The sequence below is a fragment of the Calypte anna genome, chromosome 2, assembly GCF_003957555.1.
Source record: "Calypte anna isolate BGI_N300 chromosome 2, bCalAnn1_v1.p, whole genome shotgun sequence".
In the NCBI taxonomy this organism is placed as follows: Eukaryota; Metazoa; Chordata; class Aves; order Apodiformes; family Trochilidae; genus Calypte; species Calypte anna.
The window spans coordinates 21,513,134-21,537,409 of record NC_044245.1 but is presented as its reverse complement, the minus strand read 5'-3'; the positions used below and the strand labels follow the sequence as shown (position 1 = coordinate 21,537,409).

Below are 24,276 nucleotides of genomic sequence, written 5' to 3'. Positions count from 1 at the left end.
AGAAATATATTTCATCTACCCTACAGTGAGGTCTTTACTCCACAGCTATTTGTAGTGTAGCAATGTAGCTCCAGAACACCAAAAGCGATGGCAATGATCAAAGTTGTGTGAGCTCCTGGTGCTGTAATAATGGTACAAATAATAACAATAGTGGCAAAGTATATTCTCTGGACCACAATGTTGTTTCTGGACCCTCTTGGCATGTAGAGTGAATGTTTCTCTTGAGCACTTCCTCTTTCACTTCCACAAGAAAACGGCCTTAGTAAGTAGTCTGCCTCCAAAAGCATCCTTTCAAGCTATTTTATCTTTTTAAGACTAGATGGTGCCTGCACACAATTGCTGGAAAGTCAGGTCTCTAGAACGCAGTGTGTGTGGGGCACACTGAGACAGAAGCACATACATTTTTTTGCATAATTCCTTATTAAGATAGACTGAGAATAGCCAGAATGGAGCACTGCAAAGATACTAACAGGTGCTGAATGCAGTACTTATTTATTAATGAAACCAGAAGGTTTGAGGTTTATGAAGGAGGAAAGAAATTGCAAAAACTTCACAAAACTTTTCATATGCAACTGCATAAGGATAAACTATTGAGCCCTGAGAGTGACTGAACACTGGGGATATATCAGAATTATGCTCAAAGTACATCAGAAGCAAAATCTCACCTTGTAAAAATCTAAGCTGAAACCTGCTTGACAAAAGCCTTGTCCTTCAGGATCTGCATTACCTGCAATTATGAAAGTATAAGCATTTTATTGATTTCATAGTGCATGTGGCAGACAGCTTATGCACCTCTGCAGCTGTAAGGTTGTAAATGCAATATTACAAAAATACATGAAAGGATGTGTGCAATTTTTTTTTTTTTTTTAGATCAGAGACAATCAAGACCTTCTACAGGACCCTGAACGTGCAACCCCCAAGTGAAGATTATGAATAAAGCACCAATTACTCAGGAGTTTCTTCTGCCACTGCCAAGGATGGACCCTTGCAACAACGAGGGATTCAGATTACATTTGGCTGCAGTTACAAAAGTAAACAAGAAATCCTAGAATGGACACCACAGTCTGCTCTGCCATAAGCACAAAAAATAAGTGTTTACTAAGGCATACTAAAAAAAATACTGACATAATGGATGGGTCAGCATGGGTCAATGTTCAGACAACTTCTTTGTCGCTCCTGCTATGTTACCCCTTCACAAGGGCCAGGCCTTTAATTGAAACACATTTGCTCAATGAGGGCTGTAGCGAAATATAACTTTGGATGTACATTTGTACATGCAGGAACATCCTTCCAACTTTTGTCCATTTCTGTTTCTAGCCTCCAAATCCTTATATATTTGTATGAAGTGTGTTTGCATGTATATTGAGGCTTTCCTATGAGTGCTGGAGTGCTCGAATCTTCAGGATTAGCAACTTGCAGGACTGGGAAACAGAGAACAGGGATGTGGTGACTTGAACTCTCTCTTCAAATAGCAAAAGCCTTTGGTGAAGCCCCACTGAGATATCACGTGAAAGAGGTCTTATGGTCACCATTTCTTACAGATTCACCTTCTTTTTTGTACCTATCCACCCAGAGACAAGGCTTAGGCTTTAAAAGAAAGACTTGAGAGCACAACTCAGTTTAGAGGTGTACTAAATGTGAAAAAAGGCACAGAGTAACAGTGAATGTACAAGCAAATATCTTACATTATTGTATGTGTGAATATTTTCCAGTATACCATGGACACACCATCACACACCTATCAGATGTCAGGAAAATCTAGCTACATGATGTGATCCTGTCTCTAGGTTTTCACAGGAAAGAGACCTTTTAATTCTGTGAACTGTCTACTTTTTCTGTAAAATGGCTGTTACTTTCTTGGCAAAATAGTCCATGAGAAACTTGAAAATAGGAGCACAGTTTGCAGCAGAGGAAAAGTTAAACTGTGTTTTGAAATCAGTCCATGTGCACATGCAAGAGCAGGGTCTTTGTACATGGCATAATGTGACAAGGAACTACATTCAGGTTTCTTGTGTTACTGGCTGGCATGTACAACTTAAATAGCTACCCATCTCAGCTAAACTGAACAACATCATAGCTTTGCTGTGAGGCTTTCCCCTGGAAAGGATAGTTAAGCCCATCATGTTTTCTGTCCTATATACACCAAGTTTAGCAAAGCAACTGGAAGAAAAATTCACTGATCTGTGGGTGCAGAAACTGCTGTAGACCCTTCCCAGCCCTAAGCTCATTAAATTCACTGGAAACTTCATATTGACTTTAATAATTTGAAGCATTAGGGTAATGAGAGTATTAATAATCATAATAAATACTTAGACATAGGATGCTGAACCTAATGAAGAACTGATACAATTTAATGTATGCCACTGCAGCCTTCTAGGTAATTGGACTTAGTTCCTAATATACACGTGGTTTTCCACTATTCCCCAAAGAAGCATGGCCCACAGGTGGCTACCACACCCTCAGAACAGCAAAGAGAAGAGTGTGGAACAGCAGTGCTAAAATGTATGACTTCTGCTATGCTGTAAGTCCTGCATAAATGAGCTATTGTGGATTATATTGGCATGAATGGTGATACAGGCTTGTGTGCTTCTGTGCAGAGTCTGGTCTTCAGATGATCCTGTGATGAGAGATTTATACTCATCATTAAGCATGAATAATTGGTTTAAAATGCTGTCTGGTTCTTATCTAGATCTGTTTGCTATATTTTAAAGCCATTTAAATCGAACCAATTTTATCTCATCGCTATAACTGCATAAGCTAAATTTATTTAATTTCTTCTCTTTCAATTAAACAATAAAGAATCCAACCATATAATTTAATGTTTATTTTTCTTTAAACCCTCATCCAATGCAGGAATGCCATGCAGTAAACTTCATTTAGTCAAGACTGTGTGAAGACTGAAATAATGAAACACTTCTTCCAACAGAGGACTGTTCTTATTAATACTCACTGTTACGACAAGGTGAATATTCAGCATAGGCACTGAAGTTCTGAATTGCTACATAGCAGGTGCCAACAGGGTCCTTCTCAGGGCTATCTTTAAGGGTTCTCCAATGATATAAGGGAGCACAAGCCTACCAAAACAGAAATTATGTCAGATGTACTTTTCACACTCACACACACATCTGGCAAATAGCTTTTAATAAACTGTGTACAATCAGTCTCTCTGGTATTGTGTCATCCATATAGCAATGATCAAAACTGACAGAAGAAAATGCAGGACCATTGCTTCTTATAGTTTCATTATAACCTAAAAAACACAGTCTGATCTTTCAATTATGGCCCCTGGCAGGTGAAATTTGTTAAGGGCTACAGCTCACATTTAAGCCTATGTTATGGATAGCCCCTAAGCCTACCTCACAAGTAATATGTTTGCTGTATCCCTGCTCTTTGCACAGGACTTGATCCCACAGTTTAAGACACAGATCACATGCATGTGGCTGAAGACATTCGTACTTTGGTGCTGACAGGTAGTAAGGTAGTGGCTCGTCCAGCAGAATTGCTATGATTCTGCTCTGCAGAATCTAAGGGTGCTGTGTGATACTGTATGTGATATAACCATCAGACTGTCTGCCATCTTGTAAACTCCTGGTTCAAACCTTTGGAGAGATGATACATATATAATGCATTCAACTGTCTCCAAGTCAACAGGTTTTTGCTAAGCAAGTTTTGACTAATATTTAAACTTCTGTATTATAAAATAGATAAAAGTTATGTAGAGAAAGGCATTATCAAAATTAATTCAGATAATTGGAAAAATAAAGAAGATAAGATGTCAGATATACAAGTCATTCTTCAGGAGTTCCTGTGCTCTAAAATTTTTTCAGTTTGCTGGGGCTGGGGGAACAGAGTGAAGACACTGCCTCCCTTCTTACAACTTTGCCTCTGAAAGAGACAAACAAACCCTTCATTCATGTCCTACCTTGTCTCATTTTCCAATCAGAAATCCATCTACCTCTGGAAAGACATAGTTATTATTCACATTACTGTATAAGCCTTAGTTTTGCAATCAGTTCCAGATGGATGAATCCCTGTGCTACTCAGAGCTTACCACAGGTTAGAGCTTCTGGCACACTGGTTTAAGGAACTGGGTCAACATGCCCCTGTCTAGAAGACCTTAGACATTAAAATATACCAGAGAGCAAAACTGGAGTATAACAAAGAGTATGTGTCCTGCAAGGGTGATTTTAGGTACATTTGACATTAAGGAAAACAGGTTGACCAAGAACTCAGTGTAATAATAAACACTGACCTGTTCATAATGCTGCAATAATGCAGTTTACTATCACATTCGTAGTGTAAAAAAGAAGTTTCTGACAGCTTGCTATTTTCTTTCTCTCTCCTTTCAGTCTACAAATCTCAGAGACAAAGTTTTCTATCTTCACTGTTCAAGTTTTGCCTGAGAAGTGTGGACTATGTCTGTTTCAGGAAGTCAGAGTTATCAGGAGCATAACATAGTTTGGTCACTACAGGCACAGCCCATCAGTCCATGATGAGGTTTTCTGCTCCCTTGATTAAGATTCACCAAATGGTGGCAACTATTCTATTTCAGTTTGTGAACAGTTGCTTAGTAGAGTACATAAAGTGAAAAATCTTCATCTGTATTTAGAATTTTTTAGAATTTTTCCATTTACCCAACTCTGTAACAGAATAAAATGATATTTCACTCATTAGCTTTATGTCAAAATCCTCCCCTAGCTAACCACAAGTTTTACTATATAAGGTAAAGCATTTCCTTTGGGTACTGCTTCCCTTATGATTACTTCTGAAGTAATAATCGGAAGTTTTAAGTAAACCTCAAGACACAACTTACTGCTTTGTGAAAACTAATAAAACTAATTATTCTTATCACAACTATTTCAGCGATATTGCAGTGTAAACCTTAGTGTATAAACTGCAAACATAAAATGTCAGTGTATGAGCAGCATCACCACTACTTTACTGAGCAGTAGAAGTACTTCCCCTCTGCTGGGGTCCTCTATCAATACAGGTAGACCATTCAGTCAAGCTGGAAAACAGACACTGCACTCTGACAGGAATCTTGGAGATTTTTTTCATGACTTTTTTACACCTGTTGTGCCATGGCCACGACATAGATGTTCAAAACAATAAAAGTGTCATGAACCAGGTCATTTCCTTCTTTTAGTAAGTGAACTTATCATAGAATCATAGAATCCTTGGGGTTGGAAGGGACCTCGAAAGATCATCTAGTCCAACCCCCCCTGCCAGAGCAGGGCCACCTAGAGTACATCACATAGGAACGTGTCCAGACGGGTTTTGAATGTCTCCAGTGAAGGAGACTCCACGACCCCCCTGGGCAGCCTGTTCCAGGGCTCTGTCACCCTTACAGTAAAAAAATGTTTCCGAATATTCAACTTGAACCTCCTATGCTCCAATTTACACCCATTACCCCTTGTCCTATCACTGGTCACCACTGAGAAAAGCCTAACTAAAAAAAAAAAAAAAAGCCTAACTTCAGCACAGCTTTTTGCCTTCCATTAAATTCTGCATTTAACATTCCAAATAAAGCTTCATAATACAAAACATTTTACAACATCAGTTACTATTTATTTCTAAAATATGTCCATTTCTTATTAAAAAAAAATAATTCATATTCATTATAATATGGCATTCTGCTATTTTCACGTAGCAGTGGGATCAACTTCATTTGATCAGGTTAATTTGATTTTATGGACATCTTTGTTGTCTGAGTTACATATACCATCATCAGCCTCATAATTCATGCAAAATCATACAGTTCTTTCCATTATCTACATACAGAGAGCTACTGAAGATACACATTCAAGAAAAATAAATATTATCTCTAAAAGAATAACAAATGCGTAAGACTTACCACAACTTTTTCTTTATGAGCTTTGACTGTTGCCCCAAACCACTGATTTGTCTTAAATTCAATTGGTTCCCTGGTGCCATTGACTTTAATTTTCCTGTTGTCTGACAAAAAAAAAAAAAGCAGTATGGTGACAGCTTATTTTAAAAAGTATTACCCTGTGAATTACATAGACAAATGAAGAGGTTTATTTGTTACATTGCATCCACTAGTCATTGTCCGAGCACTTAATAAAAAATGGGCATACTAGTGTTATTCAACCTTTTCAATGCTTAGTGGAAAATTGTTTAAAATCACATGTGAATATTCAAAATAATTATACTTAAACTTCAGAAAAAAACTCCAAGCACTGAAAGAAGAAAGCCTGTGCTACTCCTCTACAAAAAAAGAAAAAAAAAAGGAAAAAAAAGGAAAAAAAAAGGAAAAAAGAGAAAAAAAAAGAAAAAAGAAAAAAGAAAAAGGAAAAAAGAAAAAGAAAAAAAGAAAGAAAGAAAAAAAGAAAAAAAGAAAAAAAGAAAAAAAAAAAGAGTTTACCTGGAGTTTATGATGAAAAATGAACAAGAGGCAACAAAAATAGGTGAAAAGCCCTAAGAATTTTTCTCATAGGTGGTAGAAACTTTCCATGTGAAAAAAAGCATGTTCCATAATTAGTTTTTGTCAAACAAATGACATTTCTCAGCATGCTTATTCAAAGACCAACACTACAGATAGCAAAGGACTTAGTTTTTAACAGAATTACATGTGTACACACTGTCACAAGAGACAGCTTCTTAATGTTGCTTTATATACACTCTTGCAGATGTCAGCATAAGAGAAGCCATCTGGGCAAAGACTCAGGCCAATTAGAATGCATTTCAGGCTTTAATAAAAAGCAGACATCCCTTCCTTTCACCCTCAGTTCTCTGAAGTAAACTGATTTCCCATGTGTTCACGAGCTATACTCTTTCCTTACCAGTCATTCCTAATGAACTTCTCAATTTATACATAAGCAGGGTATTACTTCTTCCCCCTTGTATCTGCATTCCCTTATGTTTGTTTCTGGTTTGTATCAGGAGACATTTCTCAAGAATCAATCCTTTTTATTCACTCTCAGTGAAAATAAAACCATACACTGTCTACCTTGGAATGTAGGGAAGAAAAAAATATCAGATTATATTGTACGGATTTACATGCAGTTTTTAAAACATGAGGAAAAATGCAGCTGGTATAATTGTCACCTTTATAAAAGCCAACACTTCCTGGGATTTGCGTGACAGGAATAGAAGGCTTTTCTAGGATGGTGGACCAGCTGGTGGTAACTTCATAAATGTAACAGATATAAACTCAATTAGAAAGAAAAATGCATTTTATTTGGAGAACAAAGGTACTCTATTTTTTTTATACTCTGTTATAGTCTCTTTTTTTTATACTCTGTTTATTATTTTTCTAATAAACATGAAGGTTAAGTCGAATGAGAATGAATCTGTGAAAGTTTGAAATGTCTCTGCTAGAACTGCTTCCTTCACACAAATTTTTCTTTCTGAGCTGCATTAGTTACAGGAGCTAGCATGGAAATCCATGCTTAGATAAATAAGATCCTAAAAATTCAGGAAGAATAATTTAAAATCACTCAACTACATTTTATTTAACTTAGGCCCAAACTTCAAGAGTGGAGGAGACAGTGACTTTGAACACAATGCATTGTAGGAGCTGCTACCTTCTACCTAGTTGTTGGCAACACCAATTTGGACTTTTTTCAAGATTCAAATGTTTCTTTTTTTTAATGCTCCAGCAGATCTGAACATGATCAATGTCCATATATAAGGCCTTGATAATAACAAAGCATTTGAAGCTTGAAAATCAGCCACGGTCATCTTACAGCTAGTCTGGATGTCAGGATGCTCACAACCAGTATTCTAACTAAAAAGAACTCATCTTTGCCACCAAAACAGCACATTTGTAGACCAGCAAATTATAGTAAAATTGGAAAAGAAGTTATCTTTTAAAACTAGTAATTTTAGTAATTTCTGCAAGAACTGTAAATGCACATCCACCCTATTTAGTAGCATATAGTGTTGTATAAATCCTTCATCATGTGGCATGGGATTTTCATTATAATATAATCAGTAAAATGTAACAGACAAAGAACTTAATACATAGATTTTTTTCCCTAGGGTAAATCCCTTTTGACAGAAATTCTCTAATCACTTTTTTTTCAGGGTCCTTGCTGGATCTATGGAGTCATATCCCCAGTTTATGAGTTTGTACCTTAAAATACACTTCAATCTTTTAACCACCACTCAGTATTTCATATTGGTGTGAACCAGCTACTTCTTTCCCCATAACTTTGTCAAAATGAAGAACACAATTAACTTGTCTGAATACATGTGAACTGTCCTTACCTTACTGTGCCCTGACTATATTCATTTGACAAAGCTCTGAATGATGCCACAGTAAATGCCTATTTCTGAGCTAGTCATCCACTTACAACTGACCACATGATCTAGGGCACAGTTCTTCTGCTAAAGTGAATGTCTAAGAAGGTCAGAAGAATTGCAGCCTAAAGCACTTATTTTTTTGCCAACTGTAGATAGCCATGGATGACTCAGACAAAAACTATTAATTTACTTTGATAAAAAATTTTAAAAAAGAGTTGTTATTTCTGGGTTTGGTACATCCCTCAAAACGGTGTTATCTAAGCATTTTAAAAAATAACGTATCTGTATCCTGACAATATCATTTTATGACAGGGAAATATCTCTCCTTATACTATTTATGGGGAACTGAGTGAGGGGGCACTGTCTGCTCTGTACCTTACCCATAAGCTAAGATGTATTTCTGCGAGCAGAAAAACTTGGCTTGAATTCAGGTTGGATTCAAATTCATCTTCTCTTCTGGAAGAGAATGCCTGGCCCCTTTTATGAAGAAGTCCAGGCTATCTTGTATTACAATACGTGACACTTGTGCAAGGATAGCTCAAATACAAGGCAGCAGCTGGGCTGGGCGCTCAACGCCTGAGCCTGTCCACAGAGCAGTCCAGGGAGTGCTTGAGTACCAGCTGGATTGCTTCAGAGCCAGCCCAGGAGCTGTTCCAGATGGTCAACAGCCTGGATGACTCACAAATCTGGCTTCAAACTCTGCCCTGGAGTTGATCTTAATTGTGCTGCCTAAGGCTGTATCACAGACAACGAACCAGAAAACCAGGAATATACACAGAGCAGAGAGATGTATAAATTTAGATGCAAGGATATCCTTAAACTACATTTCAGCAACCCCAAAGCATCTCATTCCCTAGTGCAGGAGCCAAGGCTCCTATACATTAGTACTGTCCCATGATCCAGCTGCAGAAGCAGCTCTGGAAATGGTGAAACATGATCCTCAAAATCATTGTTCCTACACTCAATCTTTCAGTCTTGAGGTACCTAGAGGCTACCAAAGAGAAGAAGGCTCCTCAAATTGCCAAAGTAGTAGCTGGACAGTAGTAGAAAAATTTTATTCCAGACAGTAAAATGCAAACCTATGTAAGAACAACAGTGCAGTGATTAATTTTTAGGAATTAAAGCATGAACTTGGAGTGTTAATGCAAATCCATTATTTGCACATATAAGACTCAATTTAGTGCTTTCTACAGGCATTGGTCTCCTCTCACTGAGTCAGCACATTATAAATTGGTTAACAGGCATGAATCAAACATTACTTTTACAAATATTTCTTTGTTGTAGTAATCAGGATCTGCATTTATTTGCAAACACCAGTAGTGGCTCATTGTGATTCATTCAGCTCTTGAAAACTAGAAGTAAAAATGCAGCATCTATTATAATTTGAAAATACTCAAATGAACAAAAGCAAATAAAACTATTTTTATCAAATTTAACATGGGCAAACAATACATTTAATTGAAGCAAAAAGCCTGTATTTGGCTATGTAATACACCTGCAATTCTTTTTGGTTAATATATATACACAGAGTTGAATAATACCTCAACCTTTCCGTATTTATATAAATATATGTAAGTCAAGGAAAGTGAATATCCCTCTCACATGGAGACAACACCTGGAATACTACATACAGTTTTGAGACACCAGTACAAGACTTGCAGGTGTTTAGCTTGAAGAACAAAAAGTGAAAGAGTATCTGTTAGCACTTACTCCAGTGTTCAGTAAGAGGAGAGAAGAGAGACCCGAACTTCCATTTGAGGTATGCAGCAAAAGGAAAATAGGAAAAGACAGAAGTTACAGCAAAGTAATTTCTGATTAGGTACAAAGAAAATACTTTTCATGGTGAGGGTGATTAAGAATTGGAAGAGATTCCCAGAAAGGCTGTGGCATTTCTATCCTTGGTTAGATTAAGAACTTGGCTACACAAGGCTCTGAGCAACATAATGTAACTTTGAAATCAGCCCTGATGCATCATTATGGTCCTCCTTTACAGCAGGGAAGAGAGGGAAGGTTTGTACTGCCATACATGGTCCTGTATTCTGGAATTGAGGGGAGAGAAGGGGTCCTGTCAACCCTATTACCATGGCAGTGGTACTTTTTTTTTTTCATCATAAGGATTCCAATCATACCACCCATTACTAAGCATAAGTAAGTCAGAAACATTACCAGGGTCACTGATACTAGACCTGCAACAGAGAGACAGAATGCAACTGTAAAGCTAAAGATTATGATCTAGGGAACCAAGCCAAGCAATTGCCTTCAACATTAATGCTGTTTAGAGCCAGTAAGGACATGTAGAACCCTGGTATGATGAGAAAAGCTGCTTCTATTTTTAGATTTATCGGATTCTGCAAATATCTATTTAACTTCTGGTTTTTTATTGTGCCTTGGATGCTATAAATATGAGTTATTTTAATTTAATAGATCATATCTAGAGAGGTTTATTTGGACTTTCATTCCATGAATCAAGAAAAAAAAAAGTATCATCAAACCCAGTGGTATTTTTTTCCTTAAGTACAATCTGATCAAGAACAAATGAAGACCTCAGGGTTTGAACTAACACAGATAAGGGTATTTTTCCCCTTCTCTAGATAAGGCTGAGACTTATAAAAGAAACCTATGAGAATCTATTAATAAATTAGAATGCTACAAGTGAACCATGAGGCTCTAGATAAGGTTTTACTGGCATAGTAGAATGAAATGTGTCAACTTTTAAAGTACAAAAAATTCTCCCTCAGCACTTTCTCTTGAGATAAAAATTCTGTTTTATCATAGAATTCTAAGTTCTCCCTAAAATCTTACCATCTTTACAGCTGGTGATTTTTTCATGTAAGTAAACCTCTGGAGTCCCACTATACATCCTTTTCTTATACAGTACCTGGGTTCTGTTACAAGCAGCTCAACTGCTGGCCAGATTAGCTCATGTTTTTCATCAACTGCACGCTTGGCCAGAACTGATATACATCCCCCTCCCCTGCTCCTATTCAGAGGCTGTTCAAATTTTCTCCAGCTAGTTCAGAAAAATTTAACCTGTTTTACTAAAACTGGTAAAGTTAACTGACAGCAAAGACAATCCCAATGGGTTCTGGAAACGCAGGACAAGTTGTATCTCAAATTCTGCTGTTAGGGGCTAATTTAAAACATAAAACCTTGTTACAGTCTGTTTTAAGTATTACAATTAAAAGTGACCACTTTAATGAGTTTCTGAAATATGAACTATTACCTTTTTATTAGATCTAAAATGCAATAGTGCACTTCAGGGGGCATTTAAATTTCCTTCTGGCTGCAAGATGCTTGGCGTGGTTCAGAAGTTCCCCAGTTATTCAAGCTGGGAGAACTTCTCTTCATATTGCTCTCCTGCTACCTCTCCTGGCAGTTGAATGGAAGAGCATCCAGCTTAAATACAAGGATTTGGTAATTCTACCTTGACGCTAAAGCAGAAATAGTAAAGTAGTAAAACCTCATTTCATAATGGAGACACTGAAAAGGAGAAGTAAGCTTTGTGTAGGTAAGAGAGAAAAGACATACCACAGCTCTTTAATACAATGCCAACACTTGTTCCCCTGTCCTCTCATTGAGTTTCAAAGAGTACCATAGCCTTACACTGCAATGCAACAGGACAGCTTTACAGAGCAGGGCAACAAGTGAGAAGAGTTTCTGCCCCTCAGTCTGCATCTCCTGGAGTAAGGGGATACTAAAAGCCCTTCCATTGTACTTTATCTTAGTTCCCTGCTGCAATGGAGCAGGTTAAAGCATTATTTGTGCTTTCAGGGGCACTGCTTTCAGCTTCTTCCCAGAGTCTTGGCCCTGGCACCCAGGTTTAGGGAGCTTTTAAGCACTGCAAACATGGGACCGCAGTCAGTGCTGTATCTAGACCAGGAAACATGGAGAGTTCCTGCTAAAGCCCCTTCCTAGCTGGAGGCTGTATCGCTTGCCAACCCATGTGGGAATGTTCAGTTACATGACTTGCTTGTGGATGGATGAGCCCAAATCCTACAGCATGTCAAAACTGTATTCCCTTTTGCTCCTCTGCATCCTTATTACTCTGCTAGTAATAAGGAACCAATCTGTGTTTGACAGCTAGAAAATGGTACTCAGAAGCAATAACACATTTTTAAAGGTGTTTTCATATCATCCCCTGGGAATTGTGTGAATACTGAATGTTCCTGTTGGCTCTGCATTAGTAACCAGTGCAATGCCTACTCTTGGTTCCTGGAAAAAAAACATCAAAAAAACCAAAAGTAAAGAAAGAGGAACAGAGCTTCACCAGCCATAAAGATTTGTCTTGTGTCATTTAAGGTTTATATGACACAACAAATAGAGTTTAGTTCTGAGTATCACAGCCTGCATAATGTCATGGAGGTTATCTGCAACCCTTGCAGTGTCAGATGCTCTAAGGAACATCCCAGTTGTCTTTCACCAGTCAGGATGTCAGGTCCACTTAGGCTTAGCATTTGCATTCTCCCTTCAGTACTCCTTGACATGCACATATAGAATATCTTTCTTTAACCTAAAACTTGAGTTATTTTAAAGATAGAAATGTATTATTTACAGAGAAAAACAAAACTCTTCAAACAAAAAGTCTTTACAGAGCCAAAGACAACCATTCTAGCTCAGTGCTTACCACCATAATATTAACCTAGAAAGTCTAAGGTGTCTATCATTTATTTAGTTCCCTCAAATCACTTTCTGAAAAAGCATCCCATCTAAGGCAAGATATACTTCATAAGCAGCTTCACATTTTTTCTTGCTTCCTTCCATGACTCATGAGCTTGTTCATCATTGCTTCTTAACAAGCATTAAATGCTTGTGGAGAGAGATTTTATTCCTTTTTAGTTTGTATAACAGACCTATAACAAGGCATATCGATCCATTTATTCAGTAAACATCTCAATATCAGGATAGCTATTAATTAGTACAAAGCAACTCCACATCTCTCCCACCATATTCTAAAATATCCAGAATTTTTACTAGTGGAAGCCATCACAGAGTAAGAATCAATGCCCTCACTGTTTTAATCTAGTAGGACTGAGATGTTAATAGTGTTAAAAAAACAAACATCAAAGCATTTGCAAATAAAGGAAACTTTCTTGAAATTAGATCTAATGTTTTTGTGAAAACAAAGAAATAAATGGTACAGTTATTTAAGTTTTTTTTTTCAATGAGGTACCTGCTTACACACTTATTTGTGGCAGTAGAAGTCCAAGTAACACCCAAACACTCTATGCTATAGCATAACTTCCATTGAATGCATCATACCCAAGCTTCATTTGTGTTTCCAGCCCTCAGAAATGGAAGACATGAGCCCTCATGATCATATAGAATTTAAACCAGTGGTTTTCAACCACTTGGACACATTAGTCTCTTGAATTTTTATGTTAATAGTGGAAATCTCAGTTAGTAATACCACATATCTGTGTCATGGTATCTTGAGATACAGTATATGTGATTCTGCTTTTCTTTTATAAATTCTTGATAGAAGTCCTCCATTAAATGCTGATTTACTAAATTCTTTATCTATTTGTTGGGCCACACTGCTTTTTAAGTGTTACATTATACTCTCTCTTTCAAAGTCCATTCAATTTTCCTTCTGATCTTGGTTGAAAATGCACTTATTCAGCATTTTTTTCTTTTATTGTACTAAGTGAATCTAATTGGAAAAGCTGATATTATTTGGTTAGAGTAAAGAAAAAAGTTCTTCAAAAAGGAAGGTTCGCACAAAAAAATTAAAAGAAATCTTCCAGCTCTGAAGCAGCCTCTGTTGTTTTTCTGTTTTGTTTCAGAAAACATTCCCGAAGCTTTCCAAGACTTTAAAAAATCTCCTATGAGGCACGAGCATTAATCTTTAAAATTAAAGCTACTAGAGCTGAATTTCCAGTCTTATAATAATTATTGGGTGGATTTCTTGGGGAGAAAGGCTGATCTTGTGGTTAAGGCAGTGGAGGAAGAAGAAAAAATCCTAAGTCAGCTCCCAGTACCATCACCAATTTCCTGTATGATCCCTGACAACCCAGACTGAATTTTATGTCTGAATAAATATAAAAATGGAGCTATAAATATAAAATGGGAATAGCAGCATTTCTGAGTGATGTTGTAGGGAGAAGTAATAGTGAGTACAAGGTATCTGTATAAGAAAGAACCATGAACTGAAAATATCCCTCATATTTACTAAGGACTTTCTAGGTCCCACCAAACATCAGCAGCCAAAGGCTTCAAAAGGAAGTGTATGTATGTATCAGACTATTTGAAATGTTTAGAGACCAGCCTAGAGACTAAGAGGATGGCTCTGTTTGGGGGAAGACAGCAAAAGATGGAAAACTCACTTAAGTAATGTGTTTTAGAGAGAAAAAGTATCATGAAATAAACATCCATAAGTCAGCAAAGAGTAATAACTAAGATGTATGAGAGGTAGCCCTTACGTTGCTGGCCATGAAGAATGTGTGCTGGTACAAGCTATGCAAACCTTCCTGGGACCCTGTCTATGAAGGCAGCTGGCCATTGCTGGTATTAGTGAAACGACACCTTTACTGGCCTCTGTACAGGAATTAGACAACTCATAAGAACACTGCTAAACCTATACTGCAGTCTCTCCTCCAAGTACAATGAATTTATATGTAGTGAAATGAGGCAACCAGGTGCCACTAATTCCCAGGGAGTGGTATGAACTTGTGTTAAGACCACCTGTGCCTGATTAAGGCAGGACCTAATCCTGCTCATGCGCAGTTAGGGCCTGCCTTAATCAGGCACAGGTGAGCTTAACACAGCTCATGCCACTCCCTGGGAATTAGTGGCACCTGGTTGCCTCATTTCACTACATTTATATGTACACAACGGACTCTCCCTGCTTTACCTTCATCTGTCTAGAAGTCAGGCATCTATCCAGAGGACATTAAAAAACAGTCTCAGGTAGATTGAATGAACCACACTTTGGAGATTACAAGAAGAATAATTTTGTGATACAGTCCAAAGATTTGTTGATATACCTACTCACCATCCCATGGTTGTGCCATTATTTAAAACATGGCATCTGCAAAAGGACATCTCTGCCAGGACTACAGAGCTGTCCTGAGTCTTTTCAGTCAACTTTTCTGGAGTTTTTCACAGGAAAGCCAGATATCCTTCTAGGTTTCATCACTAGGTTTTCATTCATTTTTCAAAACATCCTTTTAAAAAGTGTGATGAAATTTTCATTTGGCCTGAGAGTTTTCTATTAAAATTATTTTATACAGATAACATACTTCAATACTGTTACCTGAACTATCTCATCATAAGATGGAAAGACAGAAATACTTCCTAAACTGATTTTATTTTAAATATGTACACTCAGGGCACATCATAACAATACTGTATACATAGTGTCTGTGGCCATACAGTAACATTTATATGTAACCATATGCTGCACATTAAATGCCATGACTAAGTAGTCACATACACCAACAGGAACAACTCTTACCCAGTTTTGAAAAATGGCCATCATGATGACAGAGTCATCCTGAGTTCCTAGACACTAACATAATACTAGGATGTGTGGGAGGCTGGAATGGGTGAAGAACTGCACTGCTTACATGCCGCGTTCAAATAAGCTCTTCCAATTTAAATTGTGCTCTCAGAAAAAAAAAAAATTGTATTGTGTTTGTATTTAAATAGATCACAAATGTTAAGATTAAATATAACTTAAAGAATGGTAACTTTTGCTTCATGATTAAACTGTCCAAGTCTGCCAAAATAAAGACAACCAGTCTTGAAGTCCCTGCAAACACTAGGCTTAAATTATTTTCAAGACCTATAAAGAGACAACAGAAAACAGAAACAGCCTGAATTGTTTAAAACGTGTGTACCCTATAAATAAGAAACATCTGTCTTGGTATTCTGGAAGCGGGTATAATCTATCTACATTGTGCCTAAATCAGTTTGCATATAGCTTCCAATATTCTGAAATAAAATTCTTGCTTTCTGAAAAGAATTAAGTATGCCATGAGATGTACTTCATCCATCCACACAGACAGAAAATGCCCTGCTGAAAATGAAAGCTAAGACTGGCAATCCTGTGACTTCCAGGATACGGAGAAGTGTGTGAGATATGGAAAGAAAGAGAGAAATAAAGAAACAAGGAACAGTTATGAAGATGAACTACGCACAGATCCTGACGGTCATACTCCTGTTATTTCTCTGGTGACCACTAAACCCTTCGCTACCAGAGCCCAAGCATACGGACACCCAGGAGCGGGATTTCTCTAGCGCACTGCAGGTATTCAGATCACAGTGACAAAGTGACGCGGCCAGACCGAGCGCGGGAGGAACTTGTGCCCGAAGGGGCCTGCGGGCGAGGGGGCAACGCGCACCATGTCCGGAGCTGACTTACTGGTGTTATCGAAGGGTATCTGCCGGCACTGGGAGCCGGGCCAGGCGCAGTAGTACACCGCTCCTCCTTCCACAATGTCTGGCTGCGTGGTGTTGGCTTTGGGAGCTCCCACCAGGACACTGACTCTACGAAACACACCGAGAAGTCACCGGGACGATCCGGACCGACGGACGGCAACCCCAAGCACAGCGTCCCGGGGGCTGTCACCCTGGCGACCCGCCCGCCGTTTGCCCACCGCCTCCCTCAGTGTCCCCCTCCAGCCCGGCGGCGCTCGCTCGGGCACAGCCGGGACCCCCCGACCCGGGGCTGAGGGGAGCGGCCCGCTCGGCGGCGGCGGCGGCACTCACGTGCTGTGATCAGGGATGTAGAAGTCCACCGAGTACCCGAAGTAGCTGCCCGGGGGCCCGCTGTACACCGTCAGCTTCTCCTCGTCCAGGTTGAAGGCCACCAGCGGCGGTGCCCAGAGCAGCGCTGACAGGAGGACCAGCGGGGACAGCCGCTGCTGGCGGCGGGAGTGACCGGCCCCGCGGACAAGGCGCAGCATCCTCGCCCTTTCCGCGGCCGGCTCCCGCTGGGCAGCAGGCAGCAGCGTCCGGCAGGGGAGCTGAGCGCAGCTGCGCGGCAGCCGTGCGGTGCCGGGGCGGTCTGGCAGCGCCGTGCGCTGGCGACGGGCCGGGGGGCGGCGGGGGAGGCTCGGCCCCGCTCACCCTCCGCCTCAGCCGCCGCGGGGCGAGGTGCACTCGGGCGCCCCTTGGCGGCCCGCGCTCGGCACCCGCGGGTGCCGCCGGCAGCCGGCGAGTCTGGGAGGTGCTGGGAAGGGGACTCGGGAGCGCGGTGGCTCGGCGGGGAAGCTGTTCCTCTACAACGCAGCGTTTCAGCCGGAGGGACCCCCTCATGCCACCTCACAGCACTGCGGTGGGTCGGGGACCCATAACCTGGCCGCGCAGGGAGCGACGCCAGGGCCGGGGCAAGGTGCCTCCATGGAGGCTGAAGGTGCTGCCTGGGGTGGTTTTGTTGCACTAACCAGGCTGTATCTGGGAAGGGTGATGAGGATTTTCTTCATGAAGATTTTCATGAAGAAAACACAGGGCTGAAGCTGGGAGAAAAGGATGCTATGGAGGATATCCCCTTAACTCCGTCCGGCAGACTCACCCCATGGCTACACCTGGGCAGCCATGTTTGCAGGGGAGAGTGGCAGAGTCGGGGCTTGTGGTTTCTGTTGGAATTTCTCTCGACTTCCAGCATTTACAAGAGTCTGATGGTTGAAGATGACTTTAAGGAAACTTAACCTTCATCACATTGCAATATGACTGCCAGTAGGGCTATAAAATAACAACCAAAACCCCCTTCTAGTCACAGGGAAGACATAAACCCACATGGTTCAGAACACTCAAGGAGGTGCATCCTCTCAAGTTCCTCTGTTGGTGCTTGCCTGGGTGCATAAAGTTTTAATATGCCAGTGCACCTTACACTTGCACCCAAGAAAACCTTACTACATCCCCTGACCACAGCTCCATGCAGGAGTAGGTGCCATGCCTCTTCTACAGAAGCATCCAGTACTGCTTTATTGCATGAGTTATTGAATTGAGTTATTGAATTGAATTTATTGAATTATAAAGCTCCTCTGATAATTTCTTAATAAAACTATTTAATAATGAAGCTGTCTAACTCTTGCCTTAAATTGCTTTACCCCTGTGAGCCCCACAATAGTGTTCTATCTGGTTTGGTTTTGGGGTTTTTTGGGTTTTTTTGTTGTCTTGGTTTGGGTTGGGTTTCTTGTTTGTTTTTTGTAAAGGCTATGTAGAAACTGACTCTGCCTGTAACGTTCCCTTTCCCTACAAAGCTATCTGGGGCATCACAGCCACACTGTGAGAAGACAGTATTCTTGTTGGTATTATTTCTGGCCAACTCAAAGGTAGGATGAAAAGGAAAAACACTTTATTTTCTATTAAATCAGCTCTCTTGGGAGGAAAAAAGTATTGCTTTTCAGAATTTATAAATCCTGAAATACACATGTCTAAAACAATATCATAAAAATCAGAAGAATAGAGAACCCATTTATAAACATGCTATGGTTGAACATACCTATGAAAACTGCTGACAGAAAGTCGTTTTGTTCTGAGGTCCTGGTTCCTTTACTTTTGTGTTTATTTTAAGTACTTTATGGCATGATTATTCAGATAAGACTGACATTCCTGTTCATGAAAATAGAACAGTGTGTTTATTTCCAGCATTAACTGTGACCCTTAGCTGTCCCCACAGGCTTGTAATATTCCTTCATTCTGCTCGCCATACAATTACACTGACTTTACTCTTGCTATGAAAGTGAAACATCACCACTGTCATTATTTTGTTATTTTACATTTAACAAGTATCTCTTAGAGATACATGGAGTACCTCAGTGACTTGTGGGGTTAATGCCTGCTCTTAAAAGTCATAGAGTTGTAAGGCAGCAGAAGGCATTTGAAAGATATATTACCTTATACTAAGTAATAATAATGCCTTGCTCTGGTTTTAGCATGACAGTCAGTTCCAGTGCTGAGCATCACAATGGAGTCACAGGGTCTCTGCGAACTCAGCACACCAGACCTCGGTAATTCAGGAAGTGAGGAGGCAGGATGTTCTGGTGCTGTATCCATCTTCTACAGACCTATCCAAAATAGCGTCAAAATTCAGCAATTAGCACAGCTGGAGGCAGGTGAGTGTTCACAGAATTAAAATGCAGTAGAGGCATAGCAAGAATATTAGCAGTTCTCACATGCTCCCCTTGTACCAGTCCTTTAGTTTGAAATGGATGCCACCTAACCAAGTTGGTTCAAATTGCTGTAAAAAAGGAAAAAAACTGCTTCAAATGTCTATCAGTGCTAAAACTTATATAGAGAGCAGGGCAGAATGAAAAAAAGGAAATATCTTTCAAAATCCTCTTACTCCCTTACCCTTTTCCTCTATATTTTTTTTAAATTTTTTTTTTAATGAGGGAGACATGAGTGTAGTATCCCAAATCAATTGAAAGAGAGAAACAAAATGAAAAATCTTCTAGTTTTTCACAGGATTTGCAGTATTTCCATAACTAACATGGACTATTTCTGATCAATGGAAGCTTATTCCAGGTCTTGGTTTCCTTAGATTGGATGTTGTGTCTTGCCTTGCTGCAGGTGAGCAGCTGCCCCAGTTTTTGGTAGACTGAAGACCAAAGTCTTTAGCATACCTGTGTCCAAACAGATTAACTGCTTTGAATATTTAATTGAAAAGTCTTAATAGTCTCTGAAACCTGACCTGGAGCCAGGACAGGGAGCTTCTATAAGAACATTTAGCCAAGAGTCCAAAAGTAATTTACCCAACAGAATAACTGGAAGGTTAGATGTGGGACCAAATAATTTATACAGAAAAATACAAGATTCATGGTGTGGATTGCTACAACTTACATGCAGTTGGTGAAGTTAATATATCGTTAAGGTCTTTCCAGTCTTAAAAATAGATCAGTCAAAGCTTCTATGGAAATATTAGTGTTTCATAGAAAACTGTTATGAAGCTTTAATCTTATTTATGAAGCAGAGAAAGAATAAATATTTTTTTTAATTTATGAGATTTTAACGTAAATCTTGTAAAAATTAATGGCAAACTTATTGTTAAAACTTTTCTAAACATGGCTGTACAGAAGTCTAAGTGTCTGATTCCCACAGGAAAGCCTACCTTTTCTCTTTGTTAGCTGGTTTTGTTTCTATAGTCAGGAAGCCTTCTCCTGAACTGTAACTGGAGTATTAAAATTACTGTTACACAGACAGTATTTTGTATTGATTATCCTGTTGAAAAGCATGAGGGTGTGACCATGCTATATAACACCCAGGAATTTCTTGTCAACCTTGTTCTTGCCAACTTCTGGATCTGAGCACTTGCTTGTCCCTTTTAACTGAAACAGATGAGTTTTAGCCCATGTACAATCTGAGAACAGTGAAGTGGTCTAGTTCATTCTGTGGTTTTCATCTGTGTACTGATGCTTTCTTGCATTTAGGAATAAAAAACCTGACAAGTATTTGCTTGTGTCCAGAACAGTTAAGAATTAGCAAACTCATTAAGTTGGACTTCAAGGTTTGCTAGGTCCCCTTGGACTAATAACTTCACTACTACAAGGTTCTGTTTCTTCTTTGCCCAAATGCTAGTCAGTGGGATCTGAATTCAGGCTGAAATGTCAACAAGGGGTGTGCAGCATTCAGCTTTGAACCTTTCCTCTGTGAACACTGTCCAGGTTAAAAATATTAGCAAGTAATTAGTATGTGAAAAGCATTATAGCTAATTTGAGAGTGAGCAGACTAAGCCTTCTAGCAACCTAAACTTACAGACTGTGAAAAAAATGTTTCAAGAGATCTGATGGAAATAGTGTACTTTTCTTCACTTAGTGAATAAGTGAATTAGTGAATTAGTTTAGTCCCATGGTATCAATGTAAGCCATAACCTAATGAGCCAGCCTTCCACCTTTGTGCCAGCACAGACTGGCTGCTTAGAGCACCCTAAAGCGTGGAACAATAGGGATGCTGCAGGGGATGCTGTGGGTGTTCTCAGCACTGCTGCACCTCCCAGGCTATTGCAGTCAGCAGGCTTGCAGCAAAATACTCAGCAACCCACAATAAAGCCTGAAGGTGCTTTCCAGAGCATGCCTGATGCTATGTGCTCAGCAGCTCCATGTACACTTGAGAGCGTGCAGAGTAACTATCCACAGGCTCTCTGCAGACAGACATCTATTTGGAATGCAAATGCACCACAGCATGCATCACACTAGCAGAATGTCTTGTTCCTGTGTAGACACAGACATTTCAATACCAGAATGGATTTTACTCCCACATTACTTGCCTGCTCCATCCAGGCCCATCTTGGACTTCTCTGCCCTAAATTCATCCTCATGAAGGATGGAGAATAAAAAAGCATACAGGTGGGTAACATAAATGGAAGTTATAACTTTCTGAAAGATAAAGCCAAGAATTTCAACAGAAGTATTAAAAAAAGTATTAAAAAAAAAAACCCTAAGCAGCCTGCAAGTACTTAAGTGATTCACTGTTTCAAAAAGCTCTTCATGTGGATTATGAGACGATATTTACATTGGGGTTTGTACTGGCTTCTTACCTTGAACAGCTCAAGATCTAACAAAGCAAAAATACATGTTAGCTTTAACAAATCTTAACTCATCTGGGCTGGTATGAGGCACTGAAAGTAGTCTTTCCATAATTTATTTAGAACATGTAACTGCAAACTTCAGTATGCATTGAAGTGGAAATAATTTCTCAGCAGATGACCCCAGGACCATTTTTTCTTCTCTGTTATGAAAGTGAATTTAGAGCTGAGACGCCAACAGGTAGCTGAACATTTTTTCTGTCTCACAAGGCTTCAAGACATGAGAGGGAGGACTCTTGTTTTCCAGACCACCCACTCAATGGTCTGTTGACTGTACCATGTTGCCAACTAGGGCAGTCCTCGTGTCCCAGAAGACACTGACCTTTTCCTGGCAATTAAAATTGAACCACTGTGCAATACATAAAAATCGTTCACCTAGAGTATCACTCAAAATGTCATTTAAATGCCTATTTAGTTCATGTGATCTCCTTTTGTTAGCATTAGCAATTTGCTTTGGATGTCATGTACTGAGTGCCATAGAGTGCCCTGGTATTATCGACTAGGCCTCAGTTTGCTAACTGTAGTATGAACACATACATATACATAAATGTATATGTAGCATATATATATTTAGCTTATATATATAGCAGTTAGAGCAGAACAACCTGTGAAAACTATATAGGTTTCTGCTTATTTTCCCATGGAAGCAAATCAAAAGTATGTGACATTAATGCCCCATGTATTGCAAATATGTCTTCTAAATAACTAAACTCCTCTAGGACAAAAGGTGAATTTCCACAGAGTCAGAATCTTTCCCATCTTGTCCATCAGGGAGGAAAAGACAGCCCTTGGCTGAGGCTGTAAGATGAGTTGGCTAAATTCCATTAAGTATTGTTACTTAGCCTCTATAGTCCAAAAATGTGTGAAGTAAACCAGAAGCCAGGCCTCAAACAGCTGGAGGAAGGAAAAACAAAAATGTAGGGATACGATTTCTTATACCATACTGAGCATCAGCTCAATTCCCCCAGAGTATGACATAAGTTTTAATCCAGATGAAGGTTTATATATAGATCTCGCATCAGCTCGCTTTCTGTATTACTTTTTTCTGAGACAGAAAATAAATTACATCTGTCAGTGGACTAAAAAAAGGTTGTTCATTCTAACAGACTCAAGCTATGGTTCAGTGCATGTTCTGTTGTGAGATACTCTAATACAAGCCAAGACAGACACCAGAATCCAGGAGAAGGAGTGAATCATCACCTTCCAGGATGTCAGTGCAAGTCTGCCTAAAACCAGTTATCCTCAATGCACAAAACTGGCTTAGGCAAATACCTATCACTGCTGAGCATTTTAAGAAAAGTAATTATTTTTTTAGAAAATAAATCTCAAAAACAGGTAAGATCCACTGCTGCTTGTTCTTCAATAAGGGACTGTTGTGGTAATTTTAGAAGTTAGATTATTAAACAGGCTCTGATCAAACTTGCTCAGTTATTTGATGGGGACAGTGGGGACACAGGATTGAAGCAGTGGCCTCTGTAAGAAGTCACAGGGAACTGTCCCCATGTGGCACAGAGACAGTTCCAGCTGGCTCCAGGATGAACCCACCAGTGGCCAAAGCTAAGCTTGTCAGCAAAGCTGCTGGTGTCTGTGATAACATATTTAAGAAAAGGTAAAAACCACTGGTAGCTGGGAGAGAGGAGTGAGAAAATGTGAGTGAAACAGCCCTGCAAACAACAAGGACAGGGAAGGTGCTCCAGACATGGAGCAGAGATTCCACTGCTGCCTGTGGAGAAGTCCATGGTGAAGTAGGTTGTTCCTCTGCAGCCTCTGGAGGATCCCACGCTGGTGCAGGTGGCTGTGCCTTGACACTGGTGGACAGCCCATGCTAGAAATGCTCCTGGAAGGAGCTGTGGCCTTTGGGGGACCCGTGCTGAAGCTGCCCATACCTGAAGGAAAGGACCCGTGGTGGAGCAGTTTGTGAAGAACTGCAGCCCACGAGAAGGCCTCCTGTTGGAGGGGTTTGTGAAGGAATGTGGAACCCACAGCATTAGGTGGGAGCCACTCAAGGCCAGCCCACTTCACGTCTATGCTGTGCACCCATTTACAGATGTAAATCTCAGATACATTGCACAGTCTTGCAGAGGATCTATCTGAAGAGGATCTATCTGCAAGGGTCATGCCAAGGATGTTCTCTATATCTACTACAGTGCTAACAAGGTGTTCTCTCCCACACTTCGTACCTCATTTTCAACCAAATTAGCTTGTTTTCCTGCATGATGATCATTCTACTATCATACTGTTATTTACACATGAACTTACTTTTTTTTTATGTAAACAATTCTGAATGTGAAATTCAGTGCTTCTGTCAATAGGCTTCCTAGGCCCCATAATCACAGGTAGGATGTAATAAATTATCTTCCTTTGTTGTTTTTTGTTTTTCCTGATATATGTGCAGCTCAAAACCTGGTCTTTTGATCCCTTTTCATCATCTTAGAGAAGCAGTAAAAAAGTTTGATTACAATGAAACTAAACCAATATTG

General features: G+C 39.7%; 1 protein-coding gene across 1 annotated transcript in view; it reads right to left on the bottom strand.

The window, feature by feature from the left end:
- The window catches only part of ITGA8 (integrin subunit alpha 8), a 100,716-nt gene extending 83,448 nt beyond the window's left edge, over window positions 1-17,268 (bottom strand). Inside the window, exons 1-5 of the mRNA XM_030445969.1 lie at window positions 16,978-17,268; window positions 16,631-16,755; window positions 5,855-5,955; window positions 2,951-3,074; window positions 666-727 (exon numbers count right to left, since the gene is read on the bottom strand). Coding sequence (XP_030301829.1) covers window positions 666-727; window positions 2,951-3,074; window positions 5,855-5,955; window positions 16,631-16,755; window positions 16,978-17,174 — 609 coding nt within the window. The 5' untranslated portion in view covers window positions 17,175-17,268. The remainder of the gene's footprint in view (window positions 1-665; window positions 728-2,950; window positions 3,075-5,854; window positions 5,956-16,630; window positions 16,756-16,977) is intronic.
- Window positions 17,269-24,276: the final 7,008 nt, after the last annotated feature.